This window comes from Citrus sinensis, chromosome 6 (assembly GCF_022201045.2).
Source record: "Citrus sinensis cultivar Valencia sweet orange chromosome 6, DVS_A1.0, whole genome shotgun sequence".
In the NCBI taxonomy this organism is placed as follows: domain Eukaryota; kingdom Viridiplantae; phylum Streptophyta; class Magnoliopsida; order Sapindales; family Rutaceae; genus Citrus; species Citrus sinensis.
The window spans coordinates 19,803,083-19,825,851 of NC_068561.1; the positions used below are offsets into that span (position 1 = coordinate 19,803,083).

The following is a 22,769-nucleotide window of genomic DNA, read 5'->3' on the forward strand; positions in this document are numbered from 1 at the left end:
TAGTTGGTGGGTCTTGTAGAAAAATGAGGTTTTTTTTTTAAAATACATTATCTTATAAATTTATCAAATTAATAGATTACATTGGCCAAAGTTGGGCTTATAAAAAAATTATCAATTTATCAAAAATTCTACAATACGTGGTCCAACTAAGTTTGGACAAAAGTGTTTGATCAACCCATATTAAAAAAACTTACTAACAACCCGATATTGGATCCAGCGACCTGTATTACAACGGAAACAAGTTAGACCGAAAGCCCTAGCACTGCAAGGTACCCTCCGCTTTTTTCTTCTTAAACCTCTTAAACCCTTTTGCTTCTTCATCTCACTAACTACGAAGTACGCTGCGATCAATCTGGAGACAAACAGAAACTATTTAACTAGGGATTCTCGGCTTCGTCAGTGAGTTATTCTGGAAAAATATCAACAAAATGGCAGCTTCTTCTAGGAAATCACAGAAGAAAAGCTCCAAAGACGGTCCGAAATTTAACAAAGCATCAAAGAATCAGTTTAAAAACTCAAAGAAGCAGATAAACGACGCCGTCGAGGCTCAAGACCTCGCTTTGCCGCCTGACGACGATGTCCCTGTCTTTCCCCGAGGTTCAAATATTTAATCAATTAATTTTTTTTGGAATTTAACTGCTGTTATGGTTCATAGGCATATCTTTTGGGGAAAAAATGTGAACTTTTATTTTATTTCTTTAATCAGAATGAGCTAATTGAGCAACTCTGTTGAAGTAAAGGGCATTTCGGGTGCTATTGTAGAGAGTACTTTCTAGAGAAGCACCTATCTAAAAATGCGTATCCAGGAAGCTCTTTTAAGTGCTTATGGGTATAAAGCCCTCCTATAAAAGCTCCTATGAGTTTTGTATTTTCGGAAGGCGACTCTACGTGCTTTTTTGATACTAAGAAGCTCTTCTGTATAGTAAAAAACTACAAAAGATGCACCATTACTAGTATTGGATGAACTTCAGTTTAATCTGTTTGTGATAATAATAAATATGTGTATTTGCAGGCGGGGGACATTCTTTGACTCAGAGAGAGCGGGATGAAATCCATGCAGAAGTTGACGCCGAATTTGAGGCAGCGGAGAGAGGCTTACATAAGAAGAATAAGAAGAAGAAGAAGACGGAGAGAAAGGCCAATGAAACCGTTGATGATTTGGGTTCACTTTTTGGCGATGGTATTTCTGGAAAACTTCCTAGATATGCTAATAAGATTACTTTGAAGGTACGGAGCTGAAAACTAAGTTGTTTTTCAGACAAAATCTATTTGCCTTTTTTATGATTTTATGATATGATTTGCTTTAGTGGTATTAAAATTTCATTTAGTGGAGAGACCTTTTTTTTTTTAATGTAAAGTTACAGATGATTCCTAATCTCTTAGTTTATTGATTATTTATGTATCGAAAGGTGGTTGAAACATTTTTTATATAAAGGGAAAGAGTAGAGTGACTTGTGTACTTATTTGAATGACTGTATTAAATAGGTTTGAGTTTCAGTGACATCTTTGGAGTCCTTCCTGCAGTTACACTTTAAAATGTTTTCCCCCACTTTTGAAATTGTTAGATATGAGAGGTTAAAATTTCCCCCCCTTGCTTATGTTCAGTCTTATATTCATCCTGTTTGTCAAGGGTATGACCCTTTCCTATAGTTCCTTCTGCAATAAATTTATAGTTTGTTGAAATTAAAGTTCCTTAACTGAATATGCTAACTAGTACACTTAATATTCTGAAACAAGCTTTTAAGAAATGGATGTGCAAATTGTACTGTTAGGGTTGAGGCCAGCGCCTTTGTATTCTTGCAATGCCAACTGGAGTGGAAGTACTAATTGGGGCCTCTAAAGAAAAGAAATCATTTTCTCTTCTTGCTTCATTGTTCAAAGCTATTTTATGACAAATTTAGTGCTGATTGTTTTATGATGTCTTGGAACTGAAATGCTTCCTATTGTTTTGCTGAGTGCACACAGTTCTGGTCCTCGTCCGTGCATTGCTTATATATTTATGGACTTGGATGACTATCTCTTATGATACGAAGGGCATGCCTTATTTCTATCTGTGAATCATAATCATTTTGGAATGAATCTGGAGTTGAATTTCTTATGCTTTTTTCTTCTGGTGCTGTCAAACTTTCAGCCTTGCTCTGAGTATTCTGTTAATTTTCGTTAAGAAAGAATTGATATACAATAATGTTAATATGTGGATGATCTTTTTTGTCCTTTGAGTCTTCACGTGTAGATTGTGTTTTTATTTATTCTCCCACCTGATTGATCTTGTTTAATTACATTAGCAGATATCTTCATTTTCATACATTTGATGATGTATCTAAACTTCTATTGCTTCTATGTATCCCCAGAATATTTCTGCGGGAATGAAGCTTTGGGGAGTTGTTGCTGAAGTGAATGAGAAAGACCTTGTAATTTGTCTTCCAGGGGGCCTACGAGGATTAGCTCGTGCCGCTGATGCGCTTGATCCTATTTTAGATAATGAAATTGAGGTAATGTTTTATTATTATTTTCATTTTTTTAAAAAGTGTTCCCAATGTTCTATTTTCATTATATTTTATGTGATTTACAGTTTAACATTTTTGTTTCTTTACCAGGCCAATGAAGACAATCTCCTTCCGACGATATTCCACGTTGGACAGCTGGTATCTTGCATAGTTTTGCAGTTGGATGATGACAAGAAAGAGATTGGGAAACGAAAAATCTGGCTTTCTTTGCGTCTTTCTTTGTTGTACAAAGGTCTTAGCTTGGAAACTGTTCAGGAGGGGATGGTATGTCAGCTTGACCATGAAAAAACTATATTTCCTAACAGTTTTAAATGTTTATTCTGATGTTTGTATTATTATTTATCATTGAATTTTTTGAGATTTTCACTTAATATGTGATTGGAGGAGAACAACTAGAATAAAACCTGATTATCTACTTGTAATTTAGAAGATATTTTTTATTGTTTGATTTTGTGATGGATCATTTTCCTCTAGACTGCATCACTGGAAAAAACCCAATAAGAGACACTGAGTGCTTGTCTGGTCCATTTCAGGATATTCATTATTGAACATTGTTTTCAAGTTTGTATATTGGCTTTTCAGTAGATGCCAAAAGGCTGGTGTGGGTTCATCCCTGAACCAGTTGAGATTAACTCCTAAATTATCTTCCACTAGAGACTAGACAAGTTCTCTAACCTTCTTGACTCAGGTAGTTTTCAGTCAGTAGTGCAGCTTGCTTTGCTTCTTTAAAAGATCTTTTGAATATGCACTACTGAATTGGACCCTGGACAACATAGATGTCTTTTTATGTGATTTATTAAATTTCTGCTACATATTTCAGTCCATGACTAATGTGTATGATATCAATTACAAATCTAAAACTGTCTTGATACTTGTGCTGATGTAAGTATACAGTGGTTTTATCGAGGAGATAGAGTAATCAAGCGTGCTGGTGCAAATATCAATCACATTGGAAATTCATTGTAGATTTGAATACCTTGAAATTTTATCTTACTGTGTCTGTTTACAGGTCCTCACTGCATATGTCAAGAGCATTGAAGATCATGGCTACATTCTTCATTTTGGATTGCCTTCTTTTACAGGGTTTTTGCCAAGAAACAACTTAGCTGGTATGATGACCAACTTGTGCCCTATTTAGATGGTTCAAAGGCTTTCATATTTTTATATACTCCCTTGTAATTAAGAAACAAACTGATGGTTAAAAGTCCCTGTTAGAAAATTTAATTGTAGCTTGCAAGTTTGTATAATGACTTTGTATTCTTGTAAGTTATCAATTACACCATTCTGCAGTTTGCCATGTCCAGAAAGTATTTTAGTTCTTTTTCATGATTGGAACTTCACCTTTAGATATTCTTATTTGGTATATTTAACAGTTTTAAAAAAGAAAAGGCAAAACAAGAAGTAAAAGTCTCATTTAGGTTCAGTCATCTGGTTGTACAATTGTGTTCATTGAAAGAAGAATTTAGATCATTCTATGGTTTGCCTGATCAGATAGTATTTACTTTTTCTTTTTCTTTCTTATGTGAATCTTGAACTTCATTCTGAGTAAGTCTCATTTAGGTTGGTCATCTGCCATATGTTATGTGTGTCTCTGCTGTTGTCATGTGCCTGTATGTCATATTCTTGGTTTACTAGTCACTTTTGCAAATTCCTTGTTCATTTGTTTCGTTACATTTGGTTGTCTTTACAGAAAACAGTGGGATTGATGTGAAGCCAGGGCTACTTTTACAAGGGGTGGTTAGAAGCATTGATAGAACTCGTAAAGTGGTTTACCTGAGTTCTGATCCAGATACAGTGTCGAAATGTGTTGTATGTTTCTTCTTATTTTATTGGTTTTATTATCTCATTGCCTTAATTGTCTCCCACCGTTTTCCTCGATTATTAACATTTTTTTTTTGGTTTTGCTCTTATACAGACAAAGGATCTTAAAGGTATTTCAATTGATCTTCTAGTTCCAGGCATGATGGTCACTGCTCGCGTACAGTCAATACTTGAAAATGGAGTTATGCTATCGTTTCTTACATACTTCACTGGAACTGTAAGTATTTTCTGTGTTCTAATCATATGACTTTGCCATGTGTGTGATTCCCTTTTTTTTTTTAATCTTTTTCCTTTCTGCTTATGCTTTCCTTATTACTCCTTGCAGGTTGATATATTTCATTTACAAAATACATTCCCAACAACAAATTGGAAGAATGACTACAATCAACATAAGAAGGTCTTTGTTTGAGCTTGCATCTTAATTGAAATTGAAAATTTTCTGTTTTGCTGTTTCGATTTTTATGTTAAAAGTTTATTTATTTATTTATTTTTTATTTGTCCTTTCTAGCTGTTGTTAAGCGGATAATTGCTCTACCAAACCTAAATATGCATATTTGGAAATCTATGGAACCATATATGCAAATTCTAATGCAACATAACATGGTTTGACTTTGATGAAGGATACTGAAATCTGTAAAAGCTTCTGTTTAGAAGCTATGCTTTGGTGTTTTATTGTAGATCCAAGATGGACATTGCAATCAAAAGGATGCCTAGAATTTAACTGGCATTATACGCTTGAATTTGGCTTATGAAATATTTCAATTATTTTTGCAAAAGTTTTAATTCAAAGACATAGGATATGAACAATTAAAATATATTTGGATCGTTTTGCGGTGAGGTGCTGTTATATACTAAGGGCATCACTGTATTTTTCTTTATTCATGTGTACCTTCAGGTCTGGCAAATTTTCATAGAGCACATTCTGAAAAAGTAATTTATGAGGGTCTTACTTGTGATTTAGGTGTTGTACTCGTGTTTTCTTTATGATTATACTGTGCAATTGCAGAGGATGATAGGTTCTTTGCAGCATTACCCTCTAGGTTGTGGTGATTGTAGATCTTTATCTGCTCTCTATTTAGTTTGTGCTGGATATGTTTCAAAAAACGTAATTCGTGGCCAATGTTCCGTGAGCTGCATTTTTCTCCAATTTTTGATTTTTTTAAGACCTCATTTCTTTTATGTGTGTACCTCTTATTTTGGTTCAGGTCAACGCTCGTATATTGTTCGTTGATCCCACAAGCAGAGCAGTTGGTTTGACCTTGAATCCTTATCTTCTTCACAACAGAGCTCCTCCTTCTGTAAGTTGATGCATTATTATACATATTATGCTTACATTTTGGATACTCAAGTCTCTGACTTGGAATTAATGCAGTGTAGCTTAGGTTTTGCTTTTCAGTATCCTGTCTTAATGGGCAGTTTCAACCCATACTGGTGATATTGTCCTGTGCTAAATTTCTTTTTTTACTTCAAAATTGGGTTATAGGAGCCAATCCTGTCTGGGGCCTCTAGGCTCAAAAGAGTTTGGATGAGTAGAAGGGGGTTTTTGGCAGGGGCTTTTTTTTTTGCATTTTTTTTCCCTATGAATATGTTCATTTGCTTTTTTTGATGGTGTTTGATCGGATATCCATAGGATGGGCATTTGATATCTTTGGTTATCCGTTAGATATCATAATTGTTAAATAGTATACATTATTTCTAGAGATTTCAATAAGTAATTATTATGATAGATACGTATTTTGGTGATGGCTTGCCTACCTGTATATTGAATAATCCTCGGCACACGGTTGGGTTTGTTTTGTTTTTTCCAAGTGCCCATGTCTCTCTGCCTCTCTTATCATCCACCTCTTCCCTCCTGTATCTCACACTCTATTGGCAGTTTCCTTTGTTACCTTTGTTATATAGTTATGTGAATAATATCTTTGACATGGACTAACTATTTGTATTTGCATGCAGCATGTTAAAGTTGGAGATATCTATGACCAGTCAAAAGTGGTCAGGGTTGATAGAGGGTTGGGCCTTCTGCTTGACATCCCATCAACCCCTGTGTCAACACCGGCATACGTCACTGTATGTTCACTTCATGCTTTGCTTATAGTTAAGGATCAGTTCAGTAGCTATGGTTTCTGCTTGCTTGTTTGTAACTTTTTTGTGTATAAGGATTTCAGATATCTGATGTTGCTGAAGAGGAAGTAAGGAAGCTGGAAAAGAAGTACAAAGAAGGTAGCTATGTTCGTGTCCGAATTCTTGGATTTAGGCACTTGGAGGGGCTTGCAACCGGGATTCTGAAGGTGCATTTTCACTTTACTGATACATGCTTAAAAATGAAATGCATCTGTAATAAGAAATACATTTTACTATATTCTGCTGGAGAGTTTTTATCCTTCAAAATGATTTGGAAGGCTACCATTCCCCTTAAAATTCAAGTCTTCTTGTGGGCCTTGGCACAAGGAAAATTAAATTCTGGAGAAGTGATGTAAATAAAGTTTCCTAATTTTTGTCTCTCTCCATCTTGGTGTGTGACATGCAAGAGAAGTGCAGAAACTTCAGATAATCTTTTCCTTCACTGTTTTACGGCCTCAAACTATGGTATAGGTTGTGCAGAGAAGCTAATTTTTTGCACATGATTCTGGGTTACTGTGATTCTCTTCTTATGGAGAATTTCTTTGCTTTTGGTAGAGGAACAAAGGCTAAAACTCTTTGGAAATGTGCAGCGGCAGCACTGTTTTGGGTAATATGGGATTAAAAAAAATGTTCATATTAACATTTGGTGGGTAGTTTTGGAATTACAATGGTGTCAGTAGATTTATTAAAATTTTTATTTTATTTATTTATTTATTTATTTTAATGTGGAAAAGTGTAGATAATGCTGAAGAACTGTTGGATAGAGTTAATCTTCTTGCTTTTCTTTGGGCTTCAATTTCTAAGGAGTTTCAAGATTCATCCTATTTCTTCACACATCTAAATTGGGATGGGGTTTTGAGATAGGGAGTTATAACTAATTCTAACCTTGTATAGAGGTTATTGGGTATACTTTTGTATAGCACAAATAGTGCTAGTCTTTGTTTTCTGGTTGGACTGTTTTTTACATCTTTATTAATAGATTTTTGAGTTTCTTATCAGGGGAAAAAAATTCGCACCATAAATCTCAGCTTGAGGCCTCTAAGGGCAATGATTGTTGCTGATCATGGTATATACATGATCTCATCTCCAACAAAGAGCAATATGCAATTAATTTTGAGCGGCATCTCTATTGTTAATATTGCTAGGAGTATTTAATGTCACTTCTTCAATCTCTATGATGCTTGTATGAGTTGATTCATTCTCAGAAATGCTTTTGATTCTGCCACTAGTTCTCATTGTTGTTTAGTGCTCTTACTGTTTTTCAATCAAGTAGGCCAGTGCTTTTGAAGGACTAGTGTTCACCCACTCTGATGTCAAGCCAGGGATGGTGGTGAAGGGTAAAGTTATAGCTGTTGATAGCTTTGGTGCTATTGTGCAATTTCCTGGTGGTGTGAAGGCACTCTGTCCGCTCCCACATATGTCCGAATTTGAAATTGTGAAGCCTGGAAAAAAATTTAAGGTTATTTTTCGCAATATGCACCTTTTGAAGTGGTTCATCATGCAGTTGGTTTTTTGGTTGCCAATTCTTCTGAATTAGGAGACATACGTTTACTTTTCTTGCTTGTGTCATGGTGCAGGTTGGAGCTGAACTGGTGTTCCGAGTGCTTGGTGTTAAATCTAAGAGAATTACTGTTACACATAAGAAAACTCTTGTATGTTCTCTCTTGGTTGCAATTTCATTTGGTTGCTTATTTTTGCTTGGATGAGTGCATGAGAGCTTCATATGAAGCTGCTTCTGTGACTAGTTTAAAAGTTCTTGGTTATCCAAGAAGACTTTTGTTTGGTTATCCGCAAGTAAACAACATTTGCTGTAATGACTAACATTAGTTATTGGTTGAAGTTGAAAATCTCCAACATGTTCTTGGAAAACTCAGTCCATTGTGTATGTCTTTGGATGGCTGAAATCAATTGTTGGTTGAAGTTCAAAATCTCAAACTTATTTTGAAGAGTTTTGGTCCATTGATGTACTTTTTTAACTTTTTGAGAGACGATCCCACTCTACCCCACTCCGTTTACAAACACAAATTGAAACTTAATCCTTCCCCAAGGTTGATGTGAGGAGGCTTAATTATTCCAACCTATCTAAAATTACCTAGGCTTTAATATGTTTGTTGATAAGGAATCTGCATGTTTATCATTCAAGAATTGAGGTTGGAGAATTTGGAAGATGGATGCTTCAAGTAGAATTTCTTGTGCAATTTCAGTATGGTTGGAAAGGAAAAATCCTCCCCAAAATACAAATTTTTGCATGGGTCCTTGAGAGGGTAATCACGGAGAGAGATCATACAAAGAAAATTTCCTAATATGTCTCCCTTCGTGGTGTATCATATGTAGATGAGAGGATGGGACTATTAACCATCTCTTCTTTCCTTGCAACTCTGCTTCTCTCTTTGAATACATTTTTGATGCTTTATTCAAGGAAAATTTTTTATTTTTGGGAAGGCAATGGCTTTATGGATGTGATTCTTGCTTTGTTGTGGGTGATTTGGCAAAAAAGAAATAGCCATATCTTTGAAGGGAAAAGAGAGGAACACCAATTCTTTATGGAATAAGTTCCCTTTATTCTATTCTTTGGGCCTTCCAAAAAACATTTTTGAGACAATTCTTTCATTTTGATTAATTTCAATTGAGAAGCGATAGTGGTTTTTCATTTTTATTTTTAATTTTCTTTTACTGAAAACTAGGTATATTATATTAAAGAAAAAAAAATTGCAAAGTGGTTTTGGTTTGATCTGTGTTTAGGGGATATAGAGATTTTTTTCTAGACAGATATACTGTTTTAAGATCTTAAAGTTATTAGCTGTCATTTTGAATAGCTCTTAACTGGACTATTTTTTGATGTCCCTGTTGATTTATGGTGCACTGCTGCCCTTTATAATTAATAAAAATTTTCTGTTTGCTAGCAGAAAAGAGTAGTAAAATCTTGTAATTCCGAAATCTACTTTGTGCTGTTCTTACGATGTCTATTTGATGCTACTGCAACATCATTGATAAATGCTTTTGCAGGTGAAATCAAAGCTTGCAATTTTGAGTTCATATGCTGAAGCAACCGACGGATTAATAACACATGGATGGATAACGAAGATTGAAAAACACGGTTGCTTTGTCCGGTTCTACAATGGAGTCCAAGGATTTGCTCCGAGGCTAGTCTAAAACCAATATGCTTATTTATGACATATAATGTTTACTGATTGTATGAGTTTTGTGAAAGGGGATAGAATAGGGATTAACTTTATCAAGTTAGGGTAAGAAAAGACTCTAAAATCTGATAGTTATGATATATGCAAATACTAAGAATTTGTGACGAGTAACTGTCTAGACGGCTGGCTTCTCAATAATCTGCTACGAATGAGAAGTTGAGTGGTTATTGCCTTAGTTCTTAGCAGGTATGATAAAGAGTTGAACTAATGCATTTGGACTGCTGCAAGATCCTCTATTGATTTTGAGGTCATAGCCTTATGAGAAATAACCCAGAAAATAATTAGTGTAACAATACGTTTAGAATGAGTTGAATTCAGGAAAAGACTTATGATAAGATAATGCATTTCTGGAAACATAATTTTTTCTGCCTCCTATTATTGGATACTTACCATTTTACTGGAACTATATACTCATTCTACATATCTGTATGCATGATGTGGTTGTAGGGTCTGACAGTAGCCCTTAATTGGATTCCATTGAATGATTTCTAGGTATGCCCGAAAAGTAAATAAGTGTCATTGTATAAGAAGTTTTAGATCCTAATCACATGACAATATGCAAATTATTGATAATTGAGAGATCAGAATTGCTGTAGATACTGTTCTATATAGCATTGATTGATTTTGGGTGGATACCTGGCCCACTACTTAAGTGTATTTGCTCCATTATTTATTAATATAAATACTCCCAGTTTCTTTTATAAACATGCATATATGTACACATACATATATGTATAAATTGCTTAGGATGTTTTCCACTTTCTCATATTTATTACCAGGTGCTTGAACTTCAACAGGAATTTTATCTTCCATTTTGCGCACTTCTATTTTTTTTTATTTTTTGGATTTTATCATGAATTATGATTGATTATTGTTGTCCATTTGTACCAGATCTGAACTTGGATTAGATCCAGGATGTGAACCAAGTTCCATGTATCATGTTGGGCAAGTCGTGAAATGCAGAATAATGAGTTCCATTCCTGCTTCACGGCGGATCAACCTCAGTTTCATGATGAAGCCTACAAGGTTTGCTTCACTCTAATCTAACTGATTTGTAAACTTGATGTATGTGCATCTTCTTCTGCTGGCTTTAATGTAAAAACTTGCTATTTTTGGGCCAGCATGCAATCACCAATGACATAGTAATACTAATAATCTTCCAGCTATAGCTATTTTAAGTCATTTTGCAGGACTGGCACATGGCTATTAGAATGCATTTGCCTTTAACCATGTCATAGGAACTGCTGTAATTACATAATTTGAAACAAAATAATAAAAGCATCATGTCCAGCAGCTGTATATCTGTTGCTTTGATTGAAATGGTTGTCGAGAGGTTTTTATCTTCAAATTTTTGAACTGCAGCTTCTCCGTGTCTTGTAAAATTCTCTTTCATATAAAGCTATTTTCTTATTTATCGAAATTTGAGTAACAGGGTTTCCGAAGATGATTTGGTCAAGTTGGGTAGCCTTGTTTCTGGAGTTGTTGATGTGGTAACCCCAAATGCAGTAGTTGTCTATGTTATCGCAAAAGGTTACTCAAAGGGTACAATTCCTACTGAACATTTGGCAGATCACCTTGGTAATACATTTACTTTGCCATCATATTGAATTTTCGTTTTTCTTATTAAAAATTTTTTCTGTTAAATGCTGCCTTTTTTATGATTTTTCTTTCAGTTAATACTGCTTTTTCTTTGTATTCCCTGACTTTAGTTTCTGTTTTGCAGAGCATGCTACCGTGATGAAGTCAGTCATAAAGCCTGGATATGAGTTTGATCAGCTGTTGGTCCTAGGTAATATAATGCTATTTCTTTCCTATGCCTCTTCATTATTTTTACCCTAAGCATCCTAATAGTTCAGTAAATTACATTTTATGAGAAACAAAAGTTTTTGAAAAAGTGCCCAAATTGTTTTTAAAGGAGTGAAGATACTTCTTAAAAATCTATGTTGCCATACATCAAGCTATAAAATCCCTTCTCAAAATGCATATCTTGTTTCTCTTAAGAATTTTACTATCCATCAAGCTCGAATAAAGGCCTGGCACTCCCTTTTTTGCGTTATGAACTTCTGCCAGTGCTCTTTCAGGTGCATATCTTGTTTCTCTTATGAATTTTGCTGTGTGAGGTTGCTGGTGGAATCTGGTGAACACAGGTTTTATGGTTTCAAAAGAAAGAGAAAGAAAAAAGTATTGAGTACTGTGTTCTATTTTTCTAAGAATTCAAAATCTGTTTACCAGCGATAAGTAAATAGAGAATAAAAAATAATTCTCTAACCTTTTTTTGTTATAGACAATGAGAGCAGCAACTTGTTACTGTCTGCAAAATATTCTCTAATCAACTCGGCTCAACAGCTTCCTTCTGATGCCAGTCATATCCACCCTAATTCAGTTGTCCATGTAAGTGGTTAAGGCTTCCTACTTATTATGTGTTTTCTGATCTTGTTTTGGAGAAATCATCCACTGTTACAATGCCCTCTTGTTTTAGTGTTCCACCTTATATTTGCAAATTTATAAGTTTGTGTGAATCAGGGGTATGTTTGCAACATAATTGAAACTGGCTGCTTTGTTCGGTTTCTTGGGCGCTTGACGGGCTTTGCTCCTAGAAGCAAGGTAATTTTCTCTCATTTGGTTCTATTATGCTAGCTCTAAATGTTATTTTGATTGAACTGTTTTAATTTAGTCAAATTTTCTATCTGTTTTTTTCCCTTTCTTTTTAAGGCAGTGGATGGCCAAAGAGCTGATCTTTCAAAAACTTATTACGTTGGGCAATCTGTTCGCAGCAATATACTCGATGTTGGTGAACTCTTTGCTCGTAGATCTTTGTATTTTACAACCTTTTGAGTGGTTCGGTAATGAACTTCTATCTTTTGTTTTCGTTTTCTCTTTCCAGGTCAATAGTGAAACGGGTAGAATAACACTGAGTTTAAAGCAGTCCTGCTGTTCTTCGACAGATGCATCCTTTATGCAAGAGTACTTTCTGTTGGAAGAGAAGGTGAAATCATGGAATAATACTAATTTGGTTTTGGAGATCAGTTGGTGTTTATATGTGTTATTTACCTACTCATAGTTGTCCAAGTTGCTTTTGGAAATTAATGTTTGGTGTATGTTATGTTGTCAAATTTAAGGGCCACAGTTCTTTTTTCCCTTTTGTCACAGTGTAGTAAACATTTTGACATTATAATTTTGTATGTTTAAAGTTATTTCATTTAAACATGGTTTTAGTTGTTTGGGCTGCTTTGTCAATGCACTAAAAAGTTTTGTTTTGTGATGATTTATTTATGCATGTCTTTTAAGTGCTTTTTTTTTTCATTCCTTTTGGTACCCAAAAGTTGTTTGATCTGTCTTGTTTTTTCATGGACTTCTACCAAACTGGGGACTTCTGTTGGATCCTAAAACCTTCTTAGTCAGGAAATCTGCGAGATATGATGTCATTGGACGTTTGACTCTTGTTTGTGACCGATGGTCTTAACTACTAACTTTTCCTTTGGGGTGAAGTTTTTGTTCATCTCTTCAGCAGTGGCCTATGGGCATAGGTTTGTAAGACCAAAAGAGCGACCGAAAGGGGTTGGATGCATGCTGTAAGAATAAACAAGTTAATCCTAAAAATAGGAATTGTGGCTTTATTCTGCTCAAATAACCTTTATAGTTTCTTAAGTTCTGCTCAAATAACCATGTTATAGATTTCAACTGGGTTTATGTTATCCACTGCTAGACTAAGTGAATCAATTCTTTGCTGCAAATGTTTCTCACATCCAATGAGAAAATGCTCATTTTTATCCTATTGTACCATTTTTTTTTTGAATTTTTTGGTTCGGGCTTTATTTTAATTCATTTTTTCCCATCTACTTATTGGCTGAAGTACATAGCACATTCATTATTTCTTTAATTGGGAGTGATTGTCTGGATTCTTGTTTCTCTTTAGTTTTCTTATATCGCTGATCTAGATATCACCTTTCAGTAATGGTTTGTCTTCTGATAGATTAGTATCATAATCATGGCAATGTTTATTGAATACAGATTGCTATGCTGCAATCCTCGAAACATAATGGATCAGAGTTAAAATGGGTTGAAGGATTTATCATTGGCAGTGTCATTGAGGGAAAGGTTCATGAGTCAAATGATTTTGGAGTTGTTGTCAGCTTTGAGGAACACAGTGATGTTTATGGATTTATTACTCATCATCAGTGTAAGTTTTTTTTCATGTCTACTGAATTTTCATTATCTTCAATTCTATAACTATGAGTGGAATATGTCTTGCAGTAGCTGGAGCTACCGTGGAAAGTGGATCTGTCATTCAGGCTGCCATTCTTGATGTTGCCAAGGCAGAACGCCTTGTTGATTTATCGTTAAAAACGGTGTTCATTGACAGATTTAGGGAAGCAAATTCTAACAGGCAGGCTCAGAAGAAGGTTTAACCCTATTTCCAGCATTCTCAATTCATATTTCTAATTATGTGTATCTGCTAAAATTGTGGTAAATAATAGGAAAAATGAGAATAATTTATTGCGAATGTTTCGTATGTCATATTTATTCATCATAGAGTAAGAATTTTTTGTCATTAATTGTGCTTGTACTCTTGGCCTAATTTGTACTATCGATGATTTCAGAAACGCAAAAGAGAAGCTTCCAAGGACTTGGAAGTGCATCAGACAGTAAATGCAATTGTGGAGATTGTGAAAGAGAATTACTTGGCAAGTGTTTACTTACTTTCTGTAGTGTGGTGAGACTATCATTTTTTGTGTATTCTCACAATTGTTTTCTTTGAAACCAGGTTCTTTCGTTGCCAGAGTATAACTATTCTATAGGATATGCATCTGTGTCAGATTATAACACACAAAAGTTCCCTCAGAAACAATTTCTGAATGGACAAAGGTAACTAATTTGATGATTTTTCTCCCTTCCCCAGCTGCATCCCCACCCCGTACACAAACACATTTTAAATAATTTCCCCTCCAAGGTTGGAGTGATGGGGATTAGCTCACTTGGTCTTTTGCTTGCACCCCATACACAGAAATGATTTGTTTCGTTTGAAGTTTATAGATGTATCATTGCTTTGCTCCTGGCCTAATTGTGGATCTTTTACTAGTGGGCTTGAACATGAAACTTCTATTTTGTGCAGTGTCATTGCTACAGTTATGGCTCTTCCAAGCTCTTCAACTGCTGGGAGATTACTTTTACTTCTTAAAGCTATTAGTGAGACTGAGACATCCAGTTCCAAAAGGGCAAAAAAGAAGTCTAGCTATGATGTTGGATCTTTAGTTCAGGCAGAGGTGGATAGTCTAAAAAATATTGTGACTTGTCTTATCTTATTTCTTTCATATATAATTATATATAGTCTGTCTTTGAGTTTGGTACTCATTTTATCAAAATGAGGGTTCCTTACTGGAAAGTTTCTATATATATATATATACAGCAATTTCAAAATAAGGGATCCCTTATTAGAAGGGGACTCTCTCTCTCTCTCTTTCTCTCTCTCTATATATATATGTATATATATATATATAAATATAATCCATGAAGCACACTTATTTGAGTATTATATGTCTTTTGTTCCTTCAGATCACTGAAATTAAGCCCTTGGAGCTAAGATTGAAATTTGGAATTGGTTTTCATGGGCGGATTCACATAACAGAGGTGATTTTCTAGTTGTGCATGTTTGAATATTGTTGTCTAAACAATTAATTATTACCCTCTTGTCATGTGTGTTTCGGTTATCTAGTTATATGATAAAATTAATGTTCTATTTTCCTATTTTTACTTTTACTTGTTAAATGAGCAGGTGAACGATGATAAGAGTAATGTGGTGGAAAACCTATTCAGCAACTTCAAAATTGGGCAGACAGTGACAGCAAGGATCATAGCCAAGTCCAATAAACCAGACATGAAAAAAAGCTTCCTGTGGGAGCTGTCCATCAAACCCTCAATGCTTACGGGTAAATGGTTCACTGCATAATACTCCGATACTCGGATTTGCCATTGTCAAAGTCTTGGTATCTTGTTCCATAAACTATCTCTCAAATGCTTGGATTGACTTTGCATTTCTCATTATTTTCCTTTTTTTTTTAATCATGTACTTTTACCGTAAGTTTTTAGCACTGTCGTGGTCATTTTTCTTTTAATAAGAAACTGTAAAGTGTATTAAAGAAGAAGAATCTTTACAAGGAGTGGACCAGCTGTCCACTAAGAAAGCATAATAATGAAAACTTTTTAGCACTGCTGCAGTCATTTAAAACACACTCTTAGGCTAGCATTGACTTCATTTCTCATCAAATGTTTTCATTCTTTGATTTGATTCTCAAGTCATCTTTATGGATAAGTTCTCAAAAAAAAATGTTCCACTCATTGATTAGGTTTTTCCATTACCCATTTGTTCATGGATTGCTCTACATAGCTTTGCTTATTGCAATTTTATTCAGTTTCTGAAATAGGGAGCAAGCTTTTGTTTGAAGAATGTGATGTTTCAATTGGACAACGTGTCACCGGTTATGTATATAAAGTGGACAATGAATGGGCATTGTTAACAATATCTCGACATTTGAAGGCTCAGCTTTTCATTCTTGATAGTGCATATGAGCCTAGTGAACTTCAAGAATTCCAAAGGCGCTTTCATATCGGAAAAGCTGTTACTGGTCATGTTTTAAGTATTAATAAGGAGAAGAAACTGTTGCGCTTAGTGCTACGGCCTTTTCAGGATGGAATAAGCGATAAGACAGTTGATATTTCAAATGATAATATGCAAACCTTTATACATGAAGGAGATATTGTGGGTGGTAGAATTTCCAAAATACTTTCAGGTGTTGGTGGATTGGTCGTGCAAATTGGTCCTCATTTGTATGGTAGGGTTCATTTCACTGAACTCAAAAACATATGTGTGTCTGACCCATTGTCTGGATATGATGAAGGCCAGTTTGACCCATTGTCTGGATATGATGAAGGCCAGTTTGTCAAATGCAAGGTCCTTGAAATCAGTCGCACGGTCAGGGGCACTTTTCATGTTGAGCTGTCTCTACGCTCATCTTTAGATGGCATGAGCAGTACGAATTCTTCAGATCTCTCTACTGATGTGTAAGTCTACCTTTTCTGATTTGGATACACAGAGATATTTTATTTGCTTATAAACGCATGCTTATTATTTGGAACATTTAAGTTCATATAACACCGAGGCCCTTCTGAAGTTTCCATGAATACTATTTCTTTCTCTATAAATAGTTCATCTGGATGGAAATTAATGAATAGTAACTTGGTATAAATTTTCTTTGAAAGTGGATTTCTTTTTGTTAGTGTTATGATGCTATATCAAATTTTGATTTGTTTATGGATCTATGCATGCTACACCTCATTAGTATAAGAAAATTATTGCAGACTACATTTTATTGGTTCTCTCAGTATTAAGCTGTATATAATACTTAAAGATTTATTTGGTCTGTTCTCTGTCTTTTAATATCATTTCTTCCTTGAATTTGATAATAACTTAGTGGACGGTTTGAAAACCTAAAAATTGTTAACTTCTAATCTCGGGCACTTCCATGGAATTTTGTTAATCTGATTCTAGTGGATACGTGGCAAAGTACAGAAGATTCATGCCCTTGTTTTCTCGTGATTATTTATTTCTCCAGTTGGTGAACATTAGGTTTTCTTTAGCCAATTACGGACATAGACTCTACCTTAGAAGATTTCATTGTTCCAGTTTTCTAGTTCAGGTGGAGGCAATGAATAGGATGCTTTCCATCTAGCTTGAAAAATATGACATGATCATTTATTAGCAATTGATTTTCAAAAAGAAATGCTCTTTGACGCATGATGCCTACTTTAGTTCTTATAGAATCTTTTTCACTTCCATGGTTGTTTAGTAAGCTACTTTGTGGAATATCTTCTCTTACGAAAGTTGATGACTGAATTGCCAAATTATCTTACTTTTTAGTCTTGAGTAAATATCTTTGATCCCGTGATGAGCCTATAAGATTCCACTTTTTCCATGTATTAAATGCCACCAAGTTTTCTGTAGTCACTTGTAATTTAAATGAATATTGTGGCCTTATTAATGTGTTAGCTAGAATTTGTCTCAGGATTAAGTAATTTGCTATTTTGTGGTGGTTTACAAAATCTTGTCTTTTGTTTAATCAGGAGTTATATATGGTTTGCATTTGCAGGGATACTCCTGGCAAGCATTTGGAAAAGATTGAGGATCTTTCTCCTAATATGATTGTACAGGTACAACAATCCTCTTTTTCATGTAATTAATCGACTTCTTTTATTGGTTGTTTTTAATCTGGTCGTCACCTAATTACAAATGATAGATTACAGTGGCTTAATATCATCTCTTCCAAGAGCATTGGTTGCATCAAGAATAAGTTACAGTCCAGTTTTGTTTGCATTGTTGATACACTAATTAAACTGTTGCTATTGATAGAACTTTTCGTTAAAATATTATGCATTTTATAGTCTTCCCTCTTTTTCAGAAGTGATTATTAGTTGAAAATTACGCATGATGTATCTTAAAGGTTATAGCTTGAACCATGTTCACATCTAATGCATTGCAGCAGTCACGTATTTCTGTGACGTCAATCGATGTTGCTTTTATTTATACTGAAAAGGAACATCTTCACAAGATGATGAATACCTGTTTTCATATTTATTCTTTTCCTTGTTATGATAAAAAGACTCAACCTAAGGATTAGGAATATTTAGTGTAAATCATGTTCTCAAGTTTTTTGTAGTCACTCTCATTCCAAGGGATATGGATGTTTCAACATGTATTCATTTATTGATCCATTTAGCTTGCTCTCACTCATCCTATTTTCATATATTCTTTCCAACAAATATAAATGTTTCGACATTTATTCATCCTTTTTCTTTTGGTGGCCGTGAATTATTTTCTTTATACCTGCAGTGCTAATAAATATTCATTGGCTCTGACAGGGTTATGTTAAGAATGTGACATCTAAAGGATGTTTTATTATGCTCTCACGGAAGCTTGATGCAAAAGTTCTCCTTTCAAATCTGTCAGATGGATATGTGGAAAGTCCAGAAAAAGAGTTTCCTATTGGGAAACTTGTAGCTGGCAGGTAGTTTCCTTATGGTCAATGAAGTGATTAGTCTTTGATATTCAGTGCCCTGTATTGAGAAATTTAATTGCAGGGTGCTATCCGTGGAGCCTTTGTCAAAGCGCGTTGAGGTTACCTTGAAGACATCCGATTCTAGGACTGCTTCCCAATCTGAAATCAATAATTTGAGTAATCTACATGTTGGAGACATTGTTATTGGGCAGATCAAGCGGGTGGAATCATATGGTTTGTTCATCACAATTGAGAACACGAACTTGGTAAGGAATAAGTTATAAATGACTGGTTGTAATTTGAATATTGTACTATTCTTTGATGCCCTTTTGGGGACTGCATCACCGAGTATACTGATTCTGAAACAGCCAAAAAATAGAAATGGAAAATAAAAGGGCTTAATCTATGGATTCTAGTCCTGATATTTACTCGAGTTATGAATTGTGCTGCCCATCCATCGTTCCGGGTTTTAATTAATGACCATTATTTTGTTCAGATGGATGGTGCGAATGTCCTGTTAGTTTCTTTCTTACCTGGAAGTGTTTATTTTGATATTATTCAGTTTAAACAATCTGCATTCGTTAGATCATTTGTCAATTATTTTCATGTATGATTTGTCATTTTTGAGGGTTAATGTGCTTATTTTTATTGATTGCTTAGGTTGGATTATGCCACGTTTCAGAGCTTTCAGAAGACCATGTTGACAACATTGGGACTATATACAGAGCCGGGGAGAAAGTTAAGGTGAAGATTTTGAAGGTAAATAACAGTAATGTGGTTATGTTATGTCGACTGTCAGTTTATAGGCCTTACATCAGTTAAAACTAGTGCATAAAATCGACTGCTTACTTTTCTAGTGTTTTTTTCATCTATGATGTCATGCGACTGAAGGTTGATATCTGGATTAAACTTTTAGGCAGATCACTAATTGATTTTAATAGTTAGTCTGTAATTGCTGGAAAATATTTATTGCTGTTTTTCTCCTCTATTCTTTATATTAGGTGGACAAAGAAAAGCGCCGAATTTCACTGGGAATGAAGAGTTCGTATTTTAAGAATGATGCTGATAACCTTCAAATGTCTTCAGAAGAAGAGTCTGATGAAGCCATTGAAGAAGTTGGTTCTTATAACAGGTCATCATTATTGGAGAACAGTTCAGTTGCTGTTCAAGATATGGATACGGAGTCTGAAGATGGAGGATCTCTGGTTCTTGCTCAAATAGAGTCTAGGGCTTCCGTTCCTCCTCTTGAGGTCAATCTTGATGATGAGCAGCCTGACATGGATAATGGAATTAGTCAAAATCAGGGACATACTGATGAGGCAAAAACCATAGATGAGAAGAACAATCGACATGCAAAGAAGAAGGAGAAGGAAGAGAGGTTTCTCAATTCAGACATGTTTGACTTTTGTTCCTTATTTAACTGCAAGTTATTTGGGCTTTTTAATAATCTTGAAACTATATTTGATAGGGAGCAAGAAATAAGAGCTGCTGAGGAAAGGTTGCTGGAAAAGGATGCACCAAGAACTCCTGATGAATTTGAGAGGCTGGTCAGGAGTTCCCCAAATAGCAGTTTTGTTTGGATAAAGTACATGGCTTTCATGCTCTCCATGGCTGATGTTGAGAAAGCCCGCTCTATTGCTGAAAGGTATTCTTTTTGCTATGTTGAGTTTCAAGCTGGATTTGGGACGGTGTGTTGAATTTTGATGATGAGAAATTATATGATCATTTATTGATTCAACTATTGATGAATGAATATGCTAAATAAAGTCAAAATTAATGTGTGTTGTCCTGTTCAATTACATCTGGTTTATTGATTTTCATAAATAGGAAAATGAAGACATCAAAAATTGGGAAAAAAGGGAAAAAGAAATGGTATTAACCTAGTGAATTTGTGATTCCTCATTACTCTAGTATCTAATTCTATTTCTCCAAAAATGATTAAAATATCCTTTTGGTTATATCCATTATCTAGTCATGTTCATTTAGGAAAATCAGTCCAAACATCTTTGACTTTGTAGTTCTTAACACTAAACAAGCTGTCTTGTGGTAGGTTGTGTTCAGGGCATATAAGAATGTCTCCTGCTCTTTTTTCTCCTGTTTTAGATGCTTTTTTTTGTTGCAGGCCTTCCCCTTTATTTATCTCCATGTTTTGCTTTTTGCTTTTAATTCCCTCGCCGATTGCCTCACCACACCCCACCCCCCCCTCTCCCCCCAGCGCTGGGAAAAAGAAGGATTATGCCACCCATGATTTTCATTTCCTACTATTGGAATCTAACTATTTGCTCAGAATCAGGTGGATGAAACAGTTCCTATCATGTATAAGATATTATGGTGTAGCTAAATGGCTTAAGTTCCGATGATCCACAAAGGCTAATGTGGTTTATTTTCTTTAGACATTGTTGTAATTTGAGGTTTATATTTCCTCGAAGTTTTTGTTTGATAGTTATTTCTTTTTTTTTTGTTTAATTTGTTATTTTATTTATCAGTAAATTAATTTGTGGAGTTATCTTAATATTTGCACTGTTGCATCCAACTTAATTTTATTTTTCATCTTTGTATTTTCAAGGGCTCTACAAACTATTAACATTCGAGAAGAGAATGAGAAGCTAAATATTTGGGTGGCTTATTTTAATTTGGAAAATGAATATGGAAATCCACCAGAGGTAATTAAACAGAGAGCAGCTTTATTTATTCATTTATTTTTTTAAATCTTGTAATCATGACTTGAATTGGGAGTGTCATTAATTTATTTTCTTTCAGGAAGCTGTTGTAAAAGTATTTCAAAGAGCATTACAATATTGTGATCCCAAAAAGGTCCATTTGGCACTGTTGGGTTTGTATGAAAGGACTGAGCAAAATAAGTTGGCTGATGAGCTTCTTTACAAAATGATCAAGAAATTCAAGCATTCGTGCAAGGTAATCATTGAGCTTCTATCTTTTCATTTTACCTCAATTTTGAGCATCTTTGGACATGCAAATTTCGTATCACCTGGAACTTTCAGGTCTGGTTAAGGAGGGTGCAGAGACTTTTGAAGCAACAGCAGGAGGGGGTTCAGGCTGTGGTGCAACGTGCTTTGTTAAGTCTTCCTCGGCATAAGCATATTAAATTCATCTCACAGACAGCTATTCTCGAGTTCAAAAATGGGGTTGCTGATAGAGGGCGATCCATGTTTGAGGGAATCTTAAGTGAATATCCAAAGAGAACAGACTTGTGGAGTATTTATCTTGATCAAGTAAGTTGCTTTTAACATTAGGTACTTTCTATGTTTCCCTCTTTCTTTGAGGTATATCTTACATTCTTTTATCAAACTTGTCAGGAGATTCGACTTGGAGACGTAGATTTAATTCGTGGATTGTTTGAGAGGGCTATCAGCTTGAGTCTCCCACCTAAAAAGATGAAAGTACGTAAATCTGCAGAATTATATTATGGCTGTCCCTGGGCTTCTGCAGAATTATATTATGGCCGTCCCTTCCTGTTTTGCCTTACCTGTCTTCTTTCTGGTTTTGCAGTTCTTATTTAAGAAGTATCTTGAGTATGAAAAATCTCTTGGTGAGGAAGAAAGGATTGAATATGTGAAACAGAAAGCAATGGAGTATGTCGAGAGTACACTAGCGTAGTTGTTGTTGATCTACTCTTCTTTAGCCGGAGTTTCAATCTGCAGCTTTCAAACAATTTGAGTTGGCTGTTTGTACTGTACAGCGACGAGGAATTTGTAATTTACAATCATAGCAGGGAGGTGGTTGAAATTTTACTTATTAGTTGATGCAGAGGATTACTGAGATTTCGTAAGATATTACTCAGGACCACATTTGTCTCCCTGTACAATTTTGCTTAGTAAAAGCTTTACACAGGATGTGCAAATTTACTGATTCTTGTTCAAAACTCAAACCGCTCCTCAGATGATTCTGTTAAGAGGGGTCCCGCAACATATTTGATTAATGTATTCATGTACTGTTGAGAATTTAATTGTAGATATTGTAGAAACGAATGAAGATTCTTTGTCCATATTGTTTTGAATCTTTTGATTTAGTTTTTTGTTGTTGAATTCCTGCTAGGGAAGTTTTTATTA

At 34.9% G+C, this 22,769-nt stretch overlaps 1 protein-coding gene across 3 annotated transcripts; it reads left to right on the forward strand.

The window, feature by feature from the left end:
- The first annotated feature begins 228 nt into the window (after window positions 1-228).
- Window positions 229-22,745, forward strand: LOC102625636 (rRNA biogenesis protein RRP5). 3 transcript variants are annotated; one of them, XM_052443436.1, is made up of 41 exons: window positions 229-597; window positions 1,013-1,227; window positions 2,352-2,492; window positions 2,598-2,771; window positions 3,517-3,616; window positions 4,198-4,316; window positions 4,423-4,545; window positions 4,654-4,725; window positions 5,534-5,626; window positions 6,282-6,395; window positions 6,494-6,616; window positions 7,723-7,908; window positions 8,027-8,101; window positions 9,456-9,592; window positions 10,541-10,675; window positions 11,082-11,227; window positions 11,373-11,438; window positions 11,934-12,040; window positions 12,173-12,253; window positions 12,362-12,436; window positions 12,534-12,635; window positions 13,661-13,829; window positions 13,904-14,052; window positions 14,251-14,334; window positions 14,415-14,515; window positions 14,763-14,913; window positions 15,203-15,277; window positions 15,423-15,576; window positions 16,060-16,512; window positions 16,546-16,708; window positions 17,794-17,854; window positions 18,563-18,708; window positions 18,782-18,965; window positions 19,360-19,458; window positions 19,701-20,077; window positions 20,168-20,344; window positions 21,266-21,362; window positions 21,460-21,615; window positions 21,702-21,932; window positions 22,017-22,100; window positions 22,210-22,745. In XM_052443436.1, the coding sequence occupies exons 1-41, from the start codon at window positions 429-431 to the stop codon at window positions 22,315-22,317; spliced, it is 5,772 nt and encodes a 1,923-aa protein (XP_052299396.1). In that variant the 5' UTR covers window positions 229-428; the 3' UTR covers window positions 22,318-22,745. The 3 variants fall into 3 exon arrangements, with proteins under 3 accessions (XP_052299396.1, XP_006481688.1, XP_015386909.1); XM_006481625.4 differs by having other exon boundaries at window positions 16,060-16,708; XM_015531423.3 differs by having other exon boundaries at window positions 16,072-16,708.
- The last annotated feature ends 24 nt before the right edge of the window (window positions 22,746-22,769 follow it).